This window comes from Amborella trichopoda, chromosome 11 (genome assembly GCF_054954075.1).
Source record: "Amborella trichopoda isolate Santa Cruz 75 chromosome 11, AtrichopodaSantaCruz75HAP2 v2.0, whole genome shotgun sequence".
Classification (NCBI taxonomy): Eukaryota; Viridiplantae; Streptophyta; class Magnoliopsida; order Amborellales; family Amborellaceae; genus Amborella; species Amborella trichopoda.
In genome coordinates, this window is record NC_142346.1 from 39,379,218 (window position 1) to 39,400,768 (window position 21,551).

The following is a 21,551-nucleotide window of genomic DNA, read 5'->3' on the forward strand; positions in this document are numbered from 1 at the left end:
GTGGGATTTTTAAGTGAGATTGAGTGCTTTCGTAGTTGGGCTCAAAAAAGAAAAGTTAAGCAGCAGTGTCTAAGTTTCTAAAGTGTTAGGTACTATCCATGGTGTGTCTACATGTGCCAAAAACTAAAGACACATGCAGTGTATATAGCGTGGGGGTGGGGGCTGGGTCCCTCCCAAGACTAGGAGGAAGAGTGACAGATTCTCTGGAAGATGCATGACAAAGGGGCTTTGTCCCAAGGCACCCTAGAATACAGAGTGATGGACCCATGTCTGTCCCATTATGTTTAGGTTTATATTTTGTTTATTCATTGGGGTTCTCGAGTTGGCTTAGGTTTCATGTAGATAATGCCGCTCTTAATTTGATTGGTATTAGTTTGTTGGCTTTGTTTTCTTGTTTAGAAGTGATGGCCAAGACATTAGATGATTTGATGCCCAAATCTATTAGAAATAGAGTCTGTTTACACAATGCAATCAAGGGCGTGACCTTATGCCCAATACAAGTTATTTTGGAATACATGTTATTTTGGAGACTTAGGATTTCTTCTTTCTTTGGTGGTGGAATGCCATCTTGAGAGGGAGGTTCCTCCATTTTCTGTGGTGAGATCCATAAAGGAGAGATTCCATCCACAAGTTAGGGCTCCTCCTCCATTTTTTTTGCTTGCCCATCATCCATCTCTTGTCCTCTTTATCTCCCTCCCTTTTCCTCCCTGCCATCCTTTTCCCACAAACCCTCTCCCAACTACCCATCTCTTTAAACTAAGATCAGCCACACTCCACCTATTCCTTTCTCTTATCCAGAAACCTAACCACCAAGCACCAACATACCCCTCCCTAAACCTCATGGGATCTTCCAATCCAAGATCAACCACGCCCATCACATCCCAACTGTCTCTATTCCTTGCAAACGATGCCTCACCTCATCTCCTTCATCTCCTCAACTCCTTCAACCAGCCAAAACCACATTCCTTCATCTAAGCAAAACCGTAGTCTTCCATCCATAACCTTAACTCACCTTTCCGATGACCCTAACTCTGTCACACTCTAGCCTACCCACATCCTCACACCCTAGCCTACCCACATCCTCATCAGACCAGCCAACTCCACCACCCTTGTAAGCCTGAATTGTTCACAATCTCCGATACCCCTACAAGCCTTCATCCCAGCTAGCTTTTTTCATCCTATCTCTGCTCTCCTCACTGTACCTCGATCTTTTCAAAGCTCTAGCCTGCTAAAACGAGCCACATAGTCTATCCTAAGACCTCTTGTTGAACCAATCTCCTCATGGTCGGTTGGTCATTTATATGTTATAATATTGTGGTTCTTTCCTTTGAACAATTGAAAATTTTCTGGTCTCTTCTCACCTTTGTGAGATTTATCCACTTCATATGGTCCCACCTTTGTGAGAATTATCCACTTCATATGTTTTATTCCTTTACAATCAGTAGTTTGTTGTTTGCTGGTTTTGGAATCGTTTTCTGATAATTTCTCTCTATCGTCTGTTGAAGTATATTAGAACTGGTACTTATTATTCTTTGTAGCATTTAGAGACTGGAAGTTTGCATCAGATTTTCATACCAATTCAGCAGCCAGGATTTTTATCTGCTGAGTTTTATTATTAAGAAGCAGGAATTCATCCCCATCACAAATTCGATTTCTTGGTATAAATATATTTGAGCACGTGGTGTTTTTGGGGTCTATGTGCTGGTTTCATTTGTTCAACATGGCTCGAAGCCAATTTCATTAGATGCATTGCTCATGCTTATTACCTGTTGTAATCTTCATATTGCTTTTAATATGTGCTTTAAATAGTATGTTGATTTTCAAATAATATCAGTGCATCTTGCTGCTTTTGTTTGGCATATTCGGAGCCCTTAATGATGAATTATTTGTTTCAATTCTGATCCTCTTGTTTTTGTATATCTCCTAGAAATGATCCAATCTCCTCCCCTGTCCATGCACCAAAGAAACGGAGGAGGAGAGATCTGAATAATGCAATCAGTGAAAATGCAGCTGAGAATTTGCCAAAGAGACATCTGAACGTTGGTGGAGTTCGAATGAAAGCAGCTGCTAGGAATGCACCTTTGGTGGGGAACAAGTTGTCGGTGCCCTCACAAACTGCCAAAACCTCTGTTGGTGGTGAGCTAGGTCATGACATAAAGTCCTCGCAGAACCAATTGATAGCCTGTGTCGAAACTTCCAAGCAGAAGCCTTTGGATTCTTCCATGAAGCAGGAGAATTCGATTTCTACAAAGTTGCCAAATAAGGATATATCCATGGAAGATAAGGATGGTAGTAAGCAAAAGCCTGGACTCCTCCCATCTGGAGAAGGTGCAAGTAAACTAACTGTGAATAAAGAGCATGCACATCCCATTGATCGAGATTTGCTGGATAAAGGGAATCCTGTACAAGTCGAAAGTCAACACAAAAAAGCACTGAAAGATGCAAAGGGACTGTTGCCATCCAGCAAAATTCGGCCGAAAGAGGGAGTTGGGAGCAGTGATATGCGAGACACTCATATTCTGGCAAGCAAGTCTCCATTACAAAAGATGGTATTCTCCATCTTTCTTCTGTCAAATGATGTCTCTTGGTTTATATTTCTTGTCTCCCCTTTAGTGATTGATCTTGACTAGAGGTTCTTAATTAATGTGGCATTATTTGTGTTTTGTGTTTCATTGTGATTATTGCGATAATACCTATCTTCTATACAAGTCAATATGCATGCATTGTGAGTTTGCTTTCCATTTTGATCATTCTTGATATGCTTTTCTATTGGTCCACATGTAAATATTGTAATTAGACTTCTGTTTATAATTGAATATTGTGATGTGATGATGATATCCGTGTTATTTTTTGAAAATTAACTCTTTTGTGCATGGCTGCTAGTCACTTCACATATTAATCTGTTTTTACTTGAGTGGTTGGGGTTTCCAATCGCGTGATTGATGCACGTTAGATAATAATGTGTGCTAAAAATTATTTTATGCCATTGCAACTGCGGATAGCTGACCAATCTTGTCCATTCAAAGTAGTTACGAGCTGTATTAAATGAATTCACTCGTGGATCAACATATATACTAGTTTTTCTCTGGAGTTTTAGATTATCTATCTGCACCTGCTTGGATTTCTCCTTTTTTTGTTTCTTTTTCCAGTTCTTCTATCGATAAAGGAAAACTTAACTGTAGGATTGTGTAGCCATGCTTCATTGCTTCTAACTTATGTTTCATGTAGCTTAGGTGCTTGAGTCCCTTGCATTGTTTGAAACCTTTATTCTTCCCCTTATTATGAATGATGTTAAAAGATTTGGTGGTTTGATGAGAACTTGTTTTTGTTTATGATAATTCATGTTTAAGCTGATGCAAATGCTTCGTTGATTACTTGGTATTATGAAGTACGCTGACTATTGAATGCTGTGTTTCCTTCCATGCAGAAGTTGCCATCCTTGGCTTCCAAGGAAGGGGCAGCAGTAAGACCAAAAGGCACAATGCTCGAAAGGGCCATTCGAGAATTAGAAAATAAAGTTGCGGAATGTAAGTGTGACTGCTATTAGACCAAAACTGTTTTTGGAAAAGAAAATTCGTCATTCATTTTGATTCTTATTAAATCAATTTGTGTCTGGAGAAGGAGGTTGTGGACTTTGATTGTCATTTAAATTTGTATTTTGTTGTTTGGCTGAATGGACCTGTCATAGTACGACCTCCAGCTATGGATCTTCAAGAAGTTGATGCTTCAGCACAAGGAATCAAGAGGAGATTGCCTCAAGATATAAAGCAGAAGCTCGCCAAAGTTGCCAGACTTGCGGTACTCGAAATTAGCATGAGTTTACTTGCATAGCTTATCTTTGTATACTTACCCTCCTAATGTTTTGTTGGGTCCTTAAGGAATGTGATTCCTTTTTTTTTTTTTTTCCTTTGCCCGTTTATTTGTTTATTTATTTTGGACTTTTTTTTTGGTGTGTGCATTTGTGTTGTTTTGGGCCCGGGGAGGGGCGGTGGGGGGAGGGTGGTGTGCTGGGGAATTTGTCTTGGGATGCTTATGTTGTTGTACTATGCGGATTGCAGCAGTCGAGCCAAGGGAGAATATCTGAGGAGTTGATCAATCGCCTGATGAGCATCCTTGGTCATGTAGTCCAAATTAAGACATTGAAGGTAATCTCTCTATAGTCAATTTATATTCATTGAACAAATTTAACTTCTGATGAACGGTTTGTATCGTAATAGCTAATTTTACTTCATATTGCAATCAGATCACTGTGCTTGGATTGAACGGACACACTGTTCTAGATAATTCATGCAGAGCGATCTTGAATATTTGCTTGGATTTGTTGTTAAATGGGGAAATGTGTAATAAGAGTGGCTTATTATTTCTGTTATAACCTTATGGATTTTTTTTGGGAAGCCACCCTCATTAATCACCAAAGACCGATGTACACTGGATTCCTGTTGCAGCAGCATTCTAAACCTGTTATTAGTTGGTGGATTGTCTCAAGAATTTCGAGTAATTGGGATGATCCAATGAGAACTATATGGGGATTTTAATGATTTCTTACTAGTTCTCTGATGGTAACTGAGTAATGATTCTGCAATCATGTTGAAAGCATTTATAGAGTTCAGAGCCCAAGACTCATTCTTCCTTTGTATTGGTCGATTAGTAAATGAGTTTTTTTTTTGATTAATTATTAGTAAATGAAGGTTTTGCCACAAAAAGAAACTAGTTATGAATATCCTACAATGATCTGGCAACATGTTTCTCATCCTGTTTTATTGGTCATGTCAAGTTGAAAAGAATCATATTGCATGGCGTCTTCCATGTTTTGATTAGATATGTAATTAAGGTTGAAAAAGTAGGCACTGCCTATGTGCCCTTTCAAGGCAGGCGCCTAGGCGGCACCTCACAAGCCCTTGGTTGAGGGCCAAAAATGGCCTTCGGCTAAGGGCTTTTTGGGTGTATTTTCCCCCTAAAAGGGGGGAAAGGAATGACAATTAATAGTATATTATTAGTATCATAGTACTGTTACTAACTATAGTACACATATATCATAATATAAATAGTACCATAGTACAAATATATCAATATATTACTAACTATAGTGCACATGTATTATAATATAAATATATTAATAATATCGTGGCAATGTTGTATTGGTGTTCAATTATTTATTTAGATATTATTCACTATGCAGTACCATATTACAGATACATTAATAATGTACATTATATATTATTATTTTTTGAAAGTGATACATTAGTATATTTTTTGTTTTTGTTTTTGAGAGAGTGCAAGTGCATCAATGTCAATATGTCACTAATAGATGTGTCAAGGATGTTCTTAAAAAATAATATATTATTAATGCTACAGTTCAAATATATTGAGAGACTACTAACTATCAATACCAAAGTACAAAGTTATTAATGTATATTATTATATGGTACTATTAACTGCATTACAAATGTATTAAAGTATCATTACATATTATTGACATGTGTGTCATTGCTGTCAATCTGAATATTTTATTGATAAATGGGTCAATGATGTTCCTTTGAAAATTAATATTACTACTACTATAGTACAAATCAATGTTTGAAAAAAGGATCGGTGGGGTGGATCGTCCACCCTTAATCCCAGTTCGGATTGGTGGTTCGGATCAACTGGATTGGTGGTTCGGATTGTTCTCAAATTGTCTGCATTGGTGATCAAAAAATAAATTAAAAAGTAGAAGAAATAAATAGAAATTAAAATATAGGTTTTTGGGGTGGCAATTTTTTTTTTGGGGGGGGGGGGGGGGGGGGGGTGGTGGCTGCACAGAAAACATTAGATAAGCTTAAAATAAAAAAATGTAAAAGGTTTTAAGGGGGAATCAGGTTGGGACCCCATACCATTCATAACCAATTCGGTCCCAACCGATTTGGCATCCGGTTTGGCGTCCTGAATCGGAAATCGCCGGGTTTAACACATTGGTAGAAATCAGTGTTTAAAAATTTGGTGATCTAGATCGGAATCGCCTGATCCAAATCAGGAATCGTCCTGACCATTTTAGATCCCAAAATATATCAGGATCCGGCTGTGTTCCCCTTGGAACCGGTCCAGACGTATTAATACCTGTTCTTTGATAGAATCGGCCAATCCTGTCAGACCAAAACTAATCTGATAGTAGGCCGTCATGTGTTGTTGAGGTTTTTGAAATCTTTTCTGGAACTTGTGCAATTTTTAAAGTATTCTTTAGAAAAAGGTGGCAGCCCCACCAAACTTTATGGGAAGCAGTGCCAGTCACCTACATCATCCCACTTCAACGCTATGTGAGACGTGAGCACAGTTCACCAATTGTGTAACTTCAAATGTTATGTGGTAGTTTGTATAGTGCCTTATGCACCTTTGAATCCCCAATGTGGGATTTTGTTTTTCTTTTGTTCTCACGTTTTGTCAGTTAAGCTAGGTTTGACTTTTTTTCTTAAATGAGCTGTGATGGGCTTGAAAGTTGAAGTAGCTTTATTTACTAATAAAATCACCATAAACTTAACTCCTCTCTCTCTCTCACTCCGCCCCAACCTTTGCGTTTTTCTCTCCCCTCCCAACCTTGGCATCTCTCTCTCCCCTCCCAACCTTGGCATCTCTCTCTCTCTCTATCCCCTCTCCCCAACCTTGCTGTCCCCTCGCCCCAACCTTGGCGTCTCTCTCTACTAACAACCTCTCTCTCTCTCTTTACAAAGTCTGTTCCATTAATAATTCCACTAAAATTAATTCCACTAAAATTCTCTCTATTAAGTAGTACAAACAAATAATTGTACTAAAACTCTCTTTCTCTCTCTCTCTCTCCCTCTCTACTAACAACCTCTTCCATTAAATTTGTTCTATATAGCTTCTTTCAAAAATCAAAGCTCCTAAGTTAATACAATAATAAAATAAATAAATTGAGTTAGAGAGATTTATTTTATTGTCATGTTGCATTTTAAACTTTGTTTTGATTATAAAATAAATTTGATAAGACAACAAACAATCAACATGAGACAGGTTCTCAGTATTTATATTTTTTTGACACAATAATGAAAAACCATAATGCAATTGCCACTATTTTTTTTAGAAACCTAAAAAACTAGATTTTTGAGAAATTATAGTGTTTTGTTTTTAAAGCATTTTAGGCCGAAACCAGCCGATTCTCTGATCCACCGATCCGATATTGTTTTTGGGGTGGCTGATCCGGGTCACCAATCCATTTTTTTAAACCTTGGTACAAATAGAATAATATACTATTAAATATTAATACTAAACTACAAAGTTACTGATATAATACCAGTAGTACTATTGATTACAGTACAAATGTATTAAGATATTAATATATTACTGCTGATATATGTGTCAATGCTGTCAATACCAGTATATTATTAATAAATGGATTGATTATGTTTCTAATATATAACTGATACTATAGTACAAGTACACTAATATATTATTAACTATCAAATACCAAATTATAAAGTTATTAATATAATATAGTACAATTAACTGCAACACAAAGGTCTTAAAATATTGATAAATAGACAATAGGCTTGGCAACTTAAATTAAATGGTCTAATGCTCTCTCTCTCTCTCTCACCCTCTCTCTTCATTCCGTATGGTTCGTCTCTCTCTCTCTCTCTCTCTCCTTTCTCTCAACTTATTCCCCTACCCCCATTGTCTAGGGCTGCCTAGGTATTTGGGCGCCCGCCTAGGAGGCCGAATCTGCCTCTTTGAACATTGTATGCCATTGAATATGTCTAGCCAAGTTCTAGTAGCTTGCATCAGACTTCAGGTTGAATTTGCAAACTTCCTGTTGATTTTAAATTAGGAAAATGGCATGCAAATGCAGCTTGGGGTTGGTTAGTTGGCGCACACTGGCGATGCATATTCCATTGAATTTGAACTTCATATCCAAGGTTTTGATGATCTTCGTTGATACTCTCTCAGTAAGATGTTGTGAGGCATGTGTGGCACAAACCTATTGAAAATTGTGAAAAGCTTCTGGGAACTGTCATGTATTCCAAACTGACCTGTGGGTACCTCGTTTATTTCCAATAGTGGCAGTTGTTATGCAAGGCACATTTTAATGATGAAAGTGTCATACATGTTTACATGTAATTTTTAGATTTTAATCTCCATCCAGGTTTTCACATGGATTGGTCAAGTATATTTTATGTTACTTCTTTCTAATGTCTTATGGGTAAGTAGACCATGACTGTGTCTCATATTCATATCAATGGCTGTGTCTTGGATTTTAGGAACTGCAGAGATCTGTCCTCACCTCCCGCATTTGTGTGGTGTGTTTGTACTTGTACTCATATCTGGGCATCTTAGGTTTGAAACCAAACTTAGACATGGGGTTCTTACAGTTTCCTTTACCAACCTGTGTCATAAACCTCTAGATCATGTGTGAAAGGTACTAAGAAAAAATTGGGAGCCAGGAGAAACTAAAAAATAGAAAAATGTGCAAACCTTAGTTCTAGGATCAACATCACGATGGAATTCTTAGAGCCTAAAGGCCTCATAGCAATTTGTAGTGTGATATGTATTTGATTTGAAAGGATGTATAGTGCGTGGCTTGAGGCTCCCCAAGGTGTATAAATTTTGGGTATCTCTTTTCACATTTCCATGGTGCCTCCTCCATTGACATTGAGCAGACCATTTAAAACAAAGAAATGGAAAAATGTGCGACCATAATTTTAGATTTGATGTCATGATGAGTTAAAAGTTTGAGCCTAAAGGATTCTCAGCAATGTATATGGATTGGATTTGGATAGGAAGGAAAACATGTGGTGTGTGGCTCCCCAAGATGGGTTTCACATGAATTTTGGGGATCTCTTTTTTCACTTACATGGTGCCACCACCACTGACTTTGTTTTTTCTAATAAATGAATCAACTCATTTTGAAGTCAAACTGTGACTAGATCTAAATTCTGGAGAAATGAGTGAGGCTATGAGCAATCATCTCATATGTAAACCAGCTTTGATATTCTAAAAACGGTTACACTCTTGAATGGATCAAGGTTACACTCTTGAATGGATCAAGTTTTGGGCAAGTTCATAATGATGAAGATTGGTGACTCACTCGAGTCACTCAGGCTCGGCACCCTTCCAAGGTAGGAGCCAAACCCATGGAACTGAGCAAATCCAGCTGGTTCCCAATATTTTATTATTTTTTATTTGAAGTTGGCTGAGTCTGTCAGACGTTACTGGGGCTTGGGACCCTAGGGAGTCCCAACTTGAGTCCCTTGTTTTTCCATGCTGACAGGAATTTTTGGTTGCACATTGTGACTTCTAGCGACGCTGGCCTGGTTTTCCTGTCATATTCTATCAGAAATTGGGATGATTTGTGTTGTCTTATTACTAAAGCAATAGGCTTTGTAACTTCAGGAATGACGGTGACAAATACCCCTACACATTACAATAGCCAAAGATGCCCTAATGTCGATCCAACAGAAAAAATGATGCCCCTAGACCAAGCAATTCCTGTTAATGATTATGTTGACAAAGTAACAATATAACTGATGGAGTGAGACAATAAAAATGAGAATTTATGAATTCATATGTGCGTGGAGTGCATAGCGTAAGAAGACAACCTTTAAAGGTTGTTAGGAAGACAAAAAATGGAGAAATCATTACAAGGAAAAGTATGCATATGATTGGAGAGAGGTGTAAGCTATCCTTTATTTTGGTATTGAGCAGTATTGCATCTAATAGGAGTGCATAGCATAAGAAGACAACCTTTAAAGGTTGTTACGAGGACAAAAAATGGAGAAATCATTACAAGGATAAGTATGCATATGATTGGAGAGAGGTGTAAGCTATCCTTTATTTTGGTATTGAGCAGTATTGCATCTAATAGGAGATGCATGGGATCCTTTTACATGCGAGTGTATGCTTATTGCCCTTGTTTCATTGTTTGTCCCACTGGACTGAGTGGGGCTTGTATCTTTCTAGGTTAGTGTCAAAATATTATAGAAATATAACTAAAGCTAATGGAAATTGTAATTTTATTTACTTCTCAACTTGCAGGATCCAATGTTATTAGGACCAGGTACCAATTAAAAAACTTTATAGGACTCGACCTATCATTAAGCTGGTGAGAACACCTGTCCAGTCCAAACTAGTAAGATTGGCCAGTTCACCGGTTCGGGCAGTCTGAAAAACAAATGAAAAAACCATAGTACACTGGCTTTGACGAATTCAGACAGGACCTGTTCTGGGCCCTGCTACCAGCTGGTCTGTCAGGACCAGGTTTTTCTTAATAACATTGGTGGGAAGTAGTGCCATTTTGTCCTTACAATCTAAAGTAGGCGGCTCCTTAATAGGATGTGTTGTGTACATAGTTGTTAAGATTGCATTGGTGCATCCACACTGTTGTTATTTTCCTTCTAAACACAACTTGAATGATTGAGACTATACATTCAATCAAAAAAAGAGATTTTATGGTATAAAAGAAAAATTTCCAATGTAGTCAATGTATTATCTATCATTAGTTTTTATTAATCTTGTGCTGTTCATGAATAAATGGTTGAGCCAAGGCTCAAGCTTTAACTTGTTCTTGCTTTGACAGAGACACATGAAAGAGATGGTTGAATTAGGTTTGTCAGCCAAACAAGAAAAAGAAGATAAGCTTCAAAAGATGAAAAATGAAGTGACTGAAATGGTTAAAGAGCAGGTCTCAATTTTGAAGTCCAAGGTGGGTTGCTGAATTCTTTGTTTATTCTTTTTTAACTAAAAGTCATGAGTATTAAATTGTAACCTTTTTTGGAGATCCACCAACGAAAAAGGAAAAAACTTTCTCCATAGGGGATTATAGGTCTTGAGATTGGTTCTAAAATCACAAGGCATCTTAGCCGAAAAAAGGAAAACATGATAGTTTCAGTTCTTCCATTGAGCAATGAAAGTGTGTCGATGGTCAAAATTGGTCTTCAAACAAATTCAGCTCATGCTTGGGTTTCTATTTAAGATTCTAATTGTCATTTATTTGCAGGAAGCAGACATGCATAAATTATCTTCTGATGATTTTCAAGATGCACCCAATTCTGATGAGAAAGGAGCTCTTAAAGGACGATATAAATGGGATAACGCAACTGAGGACCGCCTTTGTGATCTCTATGATCAGTATGTTGAGGTGCTAAAACATGTCTAAGAACACACATCTCATTCCTGGTGATGCAAAATAAAGAAATCTCTCTAGATGTCTAAATGTTTGTGAAATTTTCAGGGGATGGATGAAGACAAGGGCCCTCAGATTAGGAAGCTTTATGTGGAGGTATTATAATCTTGTTACTGCCCTGTTTCCATTTTATGTTCGCCTGTTGTCACTCATTCTGGAATCTACCAGTCCAGATATTAGTCTTCACAAATAAAAAGTAGTGTTGTTTGTTGTGTCACTGCTCAAAGCAGTTATCTTTCATTTACAACAAGGGGTTGTACTTATAGTACAAAGAGACCATTGCCTATCGTACACATGGGTCACAATTACCTCATGCCATCAGATGTAAAATCAGAATGGCTGGGGTATGTAATTTCTATGCACAAAGTATGAGGAAAAATTTCCTGGACTTTAAGCGTAGTCCATTGTACACCCCAATTGCTCAATCTCATCTGACAGCTTGGGGTCATTATGATCTCTCTGTACAACTTGTAAATGCTCTGATTGTATACTTCCCCTTATCATAAGACCTCGTTTCATGATCATTCATGGACTTGCTCTTGGTGGTACTCAATTCATTGTTCCATTGTAACATGCCATCCCTTAATTAGTGAGATGTATTCACATTCTGTTTTAGTATGTTCTATTTTGGTGTTAGTTCTTGAGTCACGTGCTCCTTGTTTTCTCAGTCTGTTGTTCTGTATCATGATGGTGTTTTGTAATCATAAACACTTAGCTTAACATAGTTTAAATGTGATAATACACTATTTTAGGAAATCTGTATCCGCCTTCTTCTCGTTTGGGATATGCTGCCTGAGAGGAAGCACTTGCTAACAAGTTTGTGTCATTGTTTCAGCTTGCAGAATTGTGGCCAGAAGGTTGGATGGACAATAATGGGATAAAATATGCGGTTTGCAGGGCTAAAGAACGAAGGAAACGGCTGTATGGCCATGGAAAGGTACCAGATTCTTGTTTTTATGGTGTTCCAGTATTGTTGATTGAAAAGAACTCAATATTGTTGAGTATATTCAGACATTCAGTGGACAGACTAATCAGACTTCAAAGTAAATGCAAATATCTGTAGATAACTTAGTATATTTAAAATTAAGCAATGCATATTGGAAGCCAAATTTCTAAATCACCTCCTTAGATGATGGAGTTGAAAGATAAGGGACAGACATATGGCCGTCCTCCTCTACTATCATTGACCCATTCCCCTATCAATCTTGCCAAACCCATTCCCCTAATCTTGCCATTCACAACTCTTTAGAAACCACACATTTCGCCAAGAAGCACCAGAAGCAGTTCCAACATGAGCAGTTTGCACACGGACCTCCAACCGCTGAAATCAGAAGGACCTGCCCCCACCCATACCCAAGCAAGCCCTCCAACCACAAGGCATTTCCCTCAATGTAACCCCACTTCACCAGCCATATACTCAAACACCATCTCAAAGCCCATGTCCAACAATCCCAAAGCACCCACCCATCACACCCAATGACACAGCCAATATGCCCAATACCTACCACATATCCCACACACAGTCAACCCGTGTAAACACTATCTGCCTGCACCAGATCCAAAATCTCACATGTAAGCTTTCCCCAAAGCACTACGGCGTTCAAAATTGATACCGTATATGCCATATCTCCTTGCCCTCATCCCATCTGCCTTGGGGGGACTTCTACGACGAAATTGAACTTGACATCAGTAAAGAGATATTGTCCCACTTGAATGCTTCTCTCATCTGATCTATCAATCTTCCCATTCAAGACATCAAAGGCATCACAACATAGTCCAGTGGACTATGCGCCTATCCACAACTGATTTGCCATGCACAAAAGGTGCTCAAAATACCAGCAGCGAGTTACAGGGGTGTTGCCCTCAATCTATGGTGGTGGTCACCATGGATGGGAGCCCCAAAAAACCCAAAACAAAATGGATCAAAGGCATCAGAATTCCTTTGCACACATTATGAAACATTCTAGGAAATTGGGACCTGTGTGGAGGTTTTGTCAAGGTCCAGTGGAACTCTTTTGGGGTTCTACCCCTAGATGTAGTCCAACTACTCCTTGGAACAGCCAAACCCCGTCAAAATCCCCAATAACATCGCGGTACTCATTGTGCCAGCAAGTTTCTTAATCACCATCAATCACCAGGTGGAGTCCCTTTTTTTTGATAAGCGTTAACATTTGTATTGCTATATAAAAGGAGAGTACAAATGTGGGTTAGTCCGACAGTACCCACTAGACGGGACTTTTGGTAAAAACGAACAGGTCAACAGACCCTATACAAAAAATGGGTCAACAGACCCTATACAAAGAATAGGTGGAGTCCCTTATCCCGGAGAATAGCCATAGAGCTCAATACAGCACAATACTAGAGGAAGATGCTCAAGAGTTCCATGATCTAGAAAGTCAAGACCATAAGGGGTGGAAGATTGTGGTCCCCAGAAAAAATTGCTGCAGCGATTTCAGAGAAGAAACAGCATGGGGAACAGGGTTGATGACATGGCAATGAGATGGAAGCCAGTCAAAATTCAAACCACACCAATGCTTGACACTTCCCGCTTCATTGATGATACTTCTGCCCTATCTGGCTCTGGCCAAGTGTGGTCTAATAGATTCTCTTTTAAAAAACGAAAGAAAATCTTTTGGGAAACATCTGGCCGGCCCGGCCATGGCCCTAGGCGTGGGTCAGTCCTTGGGATGTGGTGGCCAGGATCGAGGTCAGCCCTTGGGTCATATTTTGTGGCCCAGAGCCCTAGTTTTTCAGGGTTGGGCCATGGCCCTCTGCTGGCCCTCTGCTGATTTCAAGACCTTCTTCCCCACTGCTCCAAAGTCTCGAAATCTTCCATCCCTGAGCATCAACCCTCAGGCCTCTCTGCTGACAGATTCTCTTATGGAGGAGTCCAGCACTTCTGAAAACGAATCCTTCTACTAATTGACCATGAGGAAATAGAGCGTATGATAGGAATGAAGGGAAGTAGAAGAAATGTTTAAAGAATCATTTGTCCTATGCAAGAGGTCAATACGATGTTTAGACAAAATTCCTGCAAAGTCCCATATGGCAGCTGCAAACTAAACAAGCTTCAATTCCAATATAAACTATGAGAAGTCTGCTTACCAAACCACTTTCAGGCTTGGATCAAAACCCTCCAGCAATAATCCTTGTCCCCGAAGATGTTTCTCTTGGCACTAACAACCCCCCACCTCCAAGAAAACCTCCACAAAATAAAGACTCTTGCATGGAACATATGGGATCTGGACAACCCCAACTGTAGTCACAATCTCCTTCGCCATTGGTGCGTTCTTAGTCTTTGTCATCTTTTCAAGTTCTTCAGACAACTTTAAGTGGATGTTCATTGCGGTCCAAATAGGCCAAACCTAGAGAATCGTTTTAGGCAGAACTAGATCCCTCCCAATGCCTCTATGCTGGCAATGGGTCTGGGCTTTGGGCCGGCCTTGCTGGCCTTAACTTGAGGTCTAGGTGATCTAGGGGTGGCCCAAGCCTGAACCCTGGCCCGGCCCAGGGGTGCCTGGCCCATTCTGGGTTTGGGCCCGGCTGGTCCTGTTGTGGCCTAGGTCCAGGCCTCTACCGACCCTTGGAACCTGGTAACCCAGTCCTCGGGCCACATTTTGTTGCCTATGCCTTGGTTTTTCAGACTGGACTGGGCCCTGTTGCTTAGCCAATTGACAGCCCTACCATCTACCCTCTCCCATGGTGCATCAGTGGGGATTTTAGAACCTGGGGGGTTCCATTACCTCTACTATGACATGTTTATTTGATTTTATGTTCAGGTAAAACATTATTGATATCCCAGTAAATGGTGCCTCCTACACTTGGTCCAGCTGTCCTATTCACACTAAAATAGAGAGATCTCTTATTTCCAATGAGTGGGAGGATAGGTTCCTAGGGGTACCCTCTTGCACCATGTGCAAACCCATCTCAATATGAAACCTGCCCAAGCTGCTCTTAGGCCCTCTAGGTTGGAACTGGCATAGCTAGAAGAAAAGGATCTTTTTTCTTTAATACCTCAGTGGTGGACTAGTTTTGAAGCCCATGGATGGGTGGCTTTCCACTTTGCAAATAGATTGAAATGTCTAAAAGCTAAGCTAGAATAGTGGAACCGCGAGAAATTCTGTCATTTAGACCGTGTCTACTTTACTCAAAGAGATCATGGAGATAGATCCAGTTGAAGAGTCCAGAGTCTTGTCTGTTGACGAGAGAGCAAGAACGGTGCTAAATACTGAAATTCTAAATGGTACTCGAACTGGAGGAACTGTAATGGTCCAGAGGTCTTAAATCATGTGGCTCAAGGAAGGTGATGTAACACAGCTATCTTCCATAAGATGACAAGCTGTAGAAGGAGAAGCAATACCATTCTGCAAATTAAAGATGTAAACCATACCTAGATTCTTGCGAACTTTTTCATTAGTTTCTTCAATGCCAACCTCCCACTAGATCCAGCACGACAAATTTCTGGTTCAAGTCATTGAAGACCTTTGTCATTATAAAACCTCAGGGCCTGATGGCTCTTTGATGATTCTCAACTACCACTTTTGGGATTGCGTTTGCCTGGAATTCATGGCCATGTTCACTGAGTTTTATCAAAGAGGTACCAACCACAAGGGGCTAAAATTGACATTCGTTGCCCTTATTCCAATTTTTTGAAGGGCTAATGAACTGAAGAATTTCTCCCTTATTCCAAATTTTTGAGCTGCCAACCCAGATCAGGCGGGGGCTTGGGGATCCATAGCCTTCACAAGCATAACCTTACCCTGTTCGGCAAGTGGTGGTGGAGGCTTGCGAACTTTTGGGGTCAACTTTGGCACCACGTCCTAAGTCACAAATATTGCCTTCTTTCCTGTCCCTGGTTCCTTCCTGATAGGCCTTCCCATGCCTCATCGGGTTTTTGGAAATCCCTGCACCGTAGCCTCCACCTCTTAAATCTTTCATCCACTTCCACCCCAGGGAAGGAACGAGAATCAAGTTCTGGACCGACCTTTGGTTAGGTCATCTCCCTCTTTCGCTATGTTTCCCCAATCTCTTTAGCTTGGCTAGGGACTCTAGTGCCTTCATTGCAGATCTATTCGGGCCAGTTGGGAACACCAGATCGTGGAGTCCTGACTTTCGTGGGGCTCTTCACGACGAAGAGATCCCGGTCTTCCTCAAACCCTCCTCCTTTCTCCATTCCTCCTCTCTCTTCTTTCAGTGAGGATAAAATCATATGGATCCCCGCTTCTTCTGGGATCTTCTCAATATCCTCCTCCTTTCACCGCCTTATCTCACCCCTTACTATACTGCCCACACGACAGTATTGCCAAAGCTTGGATCAAATTTATTCCTCCTAGATTGCAGATCTTTAATTGGGTTGGGCTCTGGGAAAGAGTCCTTACCATGGACCAACTGCAAAGAAAAGGCCTGCAAATCCCTAATAGATGCGCATTTGCAAATTCCCACTTATTCATCCACTGCACATTTGCAAGCTAGCTCTGGGAGCACTTGCTTCAACTATTTGGCTGGTCGTGGATCACACCGAAATCAGTTCCTCAGCTTTTCCAGTAATTACTATTCCTAACATGGCCCAAATCAGGTGCTATGCTTTGGAAGGCAGCTGTGGCGGTCACTCTCTGGTCGATCTGGAAGGAATGCAACAATAGAATCTTTCGGGGACAGCTGTCTCACAGTAAAAAAGTATTGGAATCTATCCATTTCCTGGTGATCTTCTGGGCCACCAACTACAACCACTTCAAGCTTCTTTCAACCTCTGGCTTTCACCTCAATTGGACCATGATCCTCCATCACATGCCTAGGCAGGTGACCAGTTCTTAGGGGTGGCAACGGGTTGAAAATATACTGTGGCACCCGGAACCGATTGGACCCGACCCAAAAATTAAAATATTATGTATTTAACTGAATTTTTCATATTTTGGGACCCAAAAAATATTTCCGGACCCGGACCTGAATAGTGTTCCGGATCCAAGATTTGGACTCGGACCTGACCTGCTGGGTCCAATTTTTGGACCCATACTTGGACCCAGGTTGGGTCTACCCCTCGGATCCCAGGTCCATTGCCACCCCTACCCGTTCTTCCCTCTGGAGACCCCCGGACCTGGGCCACTCCAAATGTGATAGTTGCTGAAATCTTCAATGCCTCTAGTACCAATATCTACAATTGCCACACCCTCTTGGACTTCGTGCCTCTCTGAGAGGACGAACCATCTCCCATATCTAATATGTAAACGACTCCCTTGTCTGCGATGCCTGTCCAGCCGAAGTAAAGTGCTACTAGTTTTTCATCAGATTCTTGGAGCTCTCCATGGACTCAAAGGTTAGCATGGCCAAGAATAAAAACTCCTTTGGAGTTGGTATACCCCCAAACCACACCCTGAACTTTGCCAGAAGGTTTGGTGTGGTGTAAATTCGCTCCCCACCAAGTAGTTGGTTCTCATCTTGCACTGTGTGGAGAGGGCTAGAAAGGCCCTCTGGGATGGAGTCATCGAGAAAGTTGAGAGAAGATTGGTAGCCTCGTAATGCAGGCTACTGTCCTTTGGGGACCTTGTCATATTGGTTAAGGCTCAAGGCTACTTTGACATGTATTCATGTGTTCCAAATGTATTTTTTGGATGCCCGCCCATGTGGAATGTAAGTTAAGGGCAGCATACAAGAGAATATGGCTCGGCCACCACAAATTCCATATGGTAAGATGGGATACTGTTTGCCTACACAAAAGAGATGGGGGTTTGGGGATTCGAATGTTAAGAGACTACAGCACGGCACTATTTCTTCTAGTGGCTGCCTAAGATGCTCTGGTCTCTGATTGCTACGAGTTTCTAGGAGGTCACAGATTATGGTCCACAACTTTCAGTAGAAATCTTAATGGCCAAGCGATGGTAGACCTCGCTTCCTTGCTGCCTTGGGCCAGCACTTTCTCCCAGGCTCAGGTAGTAACAAACTATTCTGGGAACCCTCCTCCTTGGGCTGGTCTCAGTAAATCTTTCTAGAGGCACCTAAACTCATCAGGTCCTAGACTGGCTATCTCTTTGAGTCGTCCTTGTTCACACCTACTTCTCCCAAGTTGTAGTCTTTTTACTGGCTGTTGACATCAAACAAAGTCTTGACCCAGGACAAACTTAAAACAAAAGGGATCCCCTGCCACATAGATGCCCTATGTGCAAGGAACTAGAGGAAAATATTAACGACCTATTCTTGCATTATAGTGTGGCTCACCAAATTTGGGATGGGTCCTAATACTATTCGACTGGTCCTGGGCAACTCCAAATTCGACCACATAGTTATTCCAAATTCCCCCCCTTCCTCTCTGCTGTTCTTTTTTTGTGGCGAGCCTTAGTATATGGCACAGCTTGGAGCATTTGGCTAGAGAGAAAGGGTAGGCTGTTTGATGAGAGGTGCATCAAGTCCATCTTGGACTGCATCAAAGCCTTGGTTTCTGGGCAAGATCTTGGACAATGCACACTGTCGGATCTTAAGCAATGCTGGAGAGACGTTGTATGGTCTAGATCCCCCACAAAATCACAAGGTTTGGATTCTACTAGAGGTAAATTTCTTTGACGGCAACTCTCTTGGCAACCTCTGTGCCAGGAAGAGATAAATTCTCAGGAACCTTGGAAGTGAGACTCTCTGTTCACGTTCTCAGGACATTTAGGCATTGAGTTGCCACTTGGGCAGGGGCACTAGCACCACCAACTGGGTTCGAAGTCTTTGATACCAATTGGAGTTCCTCCCTTTTACTTAAAAATTAAGGAGACTCCCAGAATATTAGTGAGCCAAGAACCAAACTCAATGCCCTTTGGAGATTGTACAGACCTTTGATGAGATCTCCAAGCTCTGTCAAAGCCTCCACATCAACTTCAAACATGCATGGAGGCCAATGCCGCTGCTGACACCCTTGCCAAAGTAAGGGCCTCAATCGGACCCCTCACTGTGGACACCCTTGCCGTAAGCAGGCTGTCAGACCTACTAACATCATGTAACCTTCAATCCATATAATGTTTTTTGCCTCCAATACACGAACAAGCTGTAGGTTTTGACCCAAGTCACTACAATTTTACTTCGTCCCCAAAAATAAAATTAAAAAAAGCCCCAAAAATAGAATTAAAGAAAGAAAAGGAAAAATAAATAGAGGAGAAGGGGAACTATTCTAGAATCCTAGAAATGCTTTATTGATATTCCGTTAGGGTTATCACTGTCCAATGGAATGGTGGACATTGGTAGAGAGAGTGCAACCGCGAGAAATGACTCCAATGGTGCATTCCTCTCTCTCTCTCTCTCACACACACACACACAACTTTCATTACTTCGTTGGACCATGATTCCAAGGGGCTTTGGTTTTGTATATTCTATTGAATAGTTCACATTCTTTAATGGACAACTTGCTATGGATTATCATTTTTCTTTTGTTCTTGCAAGTTAATAAACTTGAAATTATTTCTGTAATTTTTCTGATGACTGTGATTCGTGGGGTATATACATATAGATGTATATTGAGATGTTTTGAGCTCTTTAAAGTGGCAAACAAAATCTTTTAGTGGTTAAATGTATAGCAAAATTGGAGGCCTCTGTTCGGCTTCCAACTGGGCATGTCAATGTTTGTTCCTAACTGAAGAACTGGTGGCCCTCTCTATTGATTTTTCTTTAAAAAAAGAAGAAAAGACAGATGCCTCTGTTGATCATGTCCTTGCACCGTAGTTATCTTTCTATACAAAATCTTGTGTATTGAAGCCTTGAATCAAGTGGGAGCATGTTTTTTGCCCTTGATCAGGATGGCGAGAAGTTGAGGCGGAAGAAGATATCATCAGCTGCAGTTAGAGTAGAAGAGAATCTGGGTGCTGCTGCCACCAATTCTCAAGCACGGTCCTTACAAGAACGGCCACCTTCCAATCAACAACAGCCATACACATCCCATGGCCACCTCATCATCCATAATACATTATCATCATCATCCCCCAGAAACCATGCCTTGGGGGCCCTGCCCAACAGGACTTCTGACTCATTTATTTCAAATGAAGCTACTGGGGCAATATTAGAAAAGGTGAGGAGAACTACAATAGATCATGAAAGTGGTCTTGTTAGCAAGAAGTTGAAGAGAAAATCAATGGAGGCCTCGGGTTCCCCAATGTATCCATCAAAACTCCAGTCACTCGATGGCAAGCAAAGCTCTTCGCTACACCACCACAAGTTGAACAAGCACCACTCAAGCTTGGTTCAGCACCATCACAAGGCAAACTCCACGGTTAGTGCCGCGTGCCTTCCTCCTGCTTCCAGTTATGAGCTACTTAAGAACAGTTGAGAGGTATGTCAACAAGTGTCATCCATTTGTAGATGCCGCTTTGCCTTTTCTATGTTTTATTATTGGGGGGGGGGAAAGGGGGGAGGAGGAGGAGGAGGCTGCTCTTTTTGCTATTTTCATTGGAAAAATCGAAATGTAAAATTGCTCCATTGTTTTATGTTGACCAAAAAAAAAAAAAAAAGTACAGAAAGAGAGAGCTCGATTGTTTTAGCGTCCTTATTTTTTTGAGTAGTTCAATAGGGATATAGGTCCCTGCACTTTTTTGAAATCTTTAGTGGTTTTCGTTGGTGTTAGGAGAAAATGAAAGCCTAGACCTTAGTTAGGGTTCATCTAGTGTTATGACCATGACCCTAACCTACATTTTAGCATCATTTAATTATAGATAGAATTTCTAAGAATCAAGGAAGGGGAATTGGAATTCGTATGCCCCCCCCCCCCCAAAGCAGGGATTATGCCACATTTCCATTATCTTAGTGGGGGAGTGCCGTTTTTTTTTTTGGAATGTTCTCTTGTATCATTTGAAATAAAGTTGTACAAAAAATAAAGTGTAGCTAAGGATATTGAGATGGATGAGTAGCAAGACAAGATGGGATAAAATTCAATTTGGGACAATTTAGGTGTGGCATCAAAAGCGACAAAATGAGAGAGTAGATTTAGGTGGGTTGGCCATGTGTGGCACCGACCAAGTGGGGTTGAAAATTTTTCAGATTGGGTTCGAATCCAAATAATATACACGATCCGGATGTGGATCTGGATCCGATCGGATGTGAAATGCGTGGATATGAATCCGGATCTGAATTTACCCGTGGGACCCGATCCGAATTAGTTAAGAGAGAGGGTCACCTCTTCAAATAAGACTTCGCTGTCTCAGAGAAAAGTGAACCTTCGAAAGAAATGCAGAAACTGCTTCTAAGCATGCACAATACTGTTTCTTATTCATTTTATTTTCGGAGCATGAAAATACTCTAGAACCACACCATCCATTATATTTTCCAATCATGAAAGGAAAAAGTTTATCTAAGGTTTTATATTTTCCAATCATGAAAGGAAAAAGTTTATCTAAGGATGCAACCTTATAATGTAGAACTA

The 21,551-nt window shown here is 40.6% G+C and overlaps 1 protein-coding gene across 1 annotated transcript in view; it reads left to right on the forward strand.

Moving 5' to 3' along the window:
* The window catches only part of LOC18436888 (wound-responsive family protein), a 33,864-nt gene extending 12,852 nt beyond the window's left edge, over window positions 1–21,012 (forward strand). The window contains exons 5-13 of the mRNA XM_006847110.4: window positions 1,928–2,549; window positions 3,428–3,527; window positions 3,689–3,798; window positions 4,059–4,145; window positions 10,565–10,690; window positions 10,985–11,125; window positions 11,219–11,266; window positions 12,006–12,107; window positions 19,935–21,012. Of these exons, the coding sequence (XP_006847173.1) occupies window positions 1,928–2,549; window positions 3,428–3,527; window positions 3,689–3,798; window positions 4,059–4,145; window positions 10,565–10,690; window positions 10,985–11,125; window positions 11,219–11,266; window positions 12,006–12,107; window positions 19,935–20,462 (1,864 nt within the window). The 3' untranslated portion in view covers window positions 20,463–21,012. The remainder of the gene's footprint in view (window positions 1–1,927; window positions 2,550–3,427; window positions 3,528–3,688; window positions 3,799–4,058; window positions 4,146–10,564; window positions 10,691–10,984; window positions 11,126–11,218; window positions 11,267–12,005; window positions 12,108–19,934) is intronic.
* The last annotated feature ends 539 nt before the right edge of the window (window positions 21,013–21,551 follow it).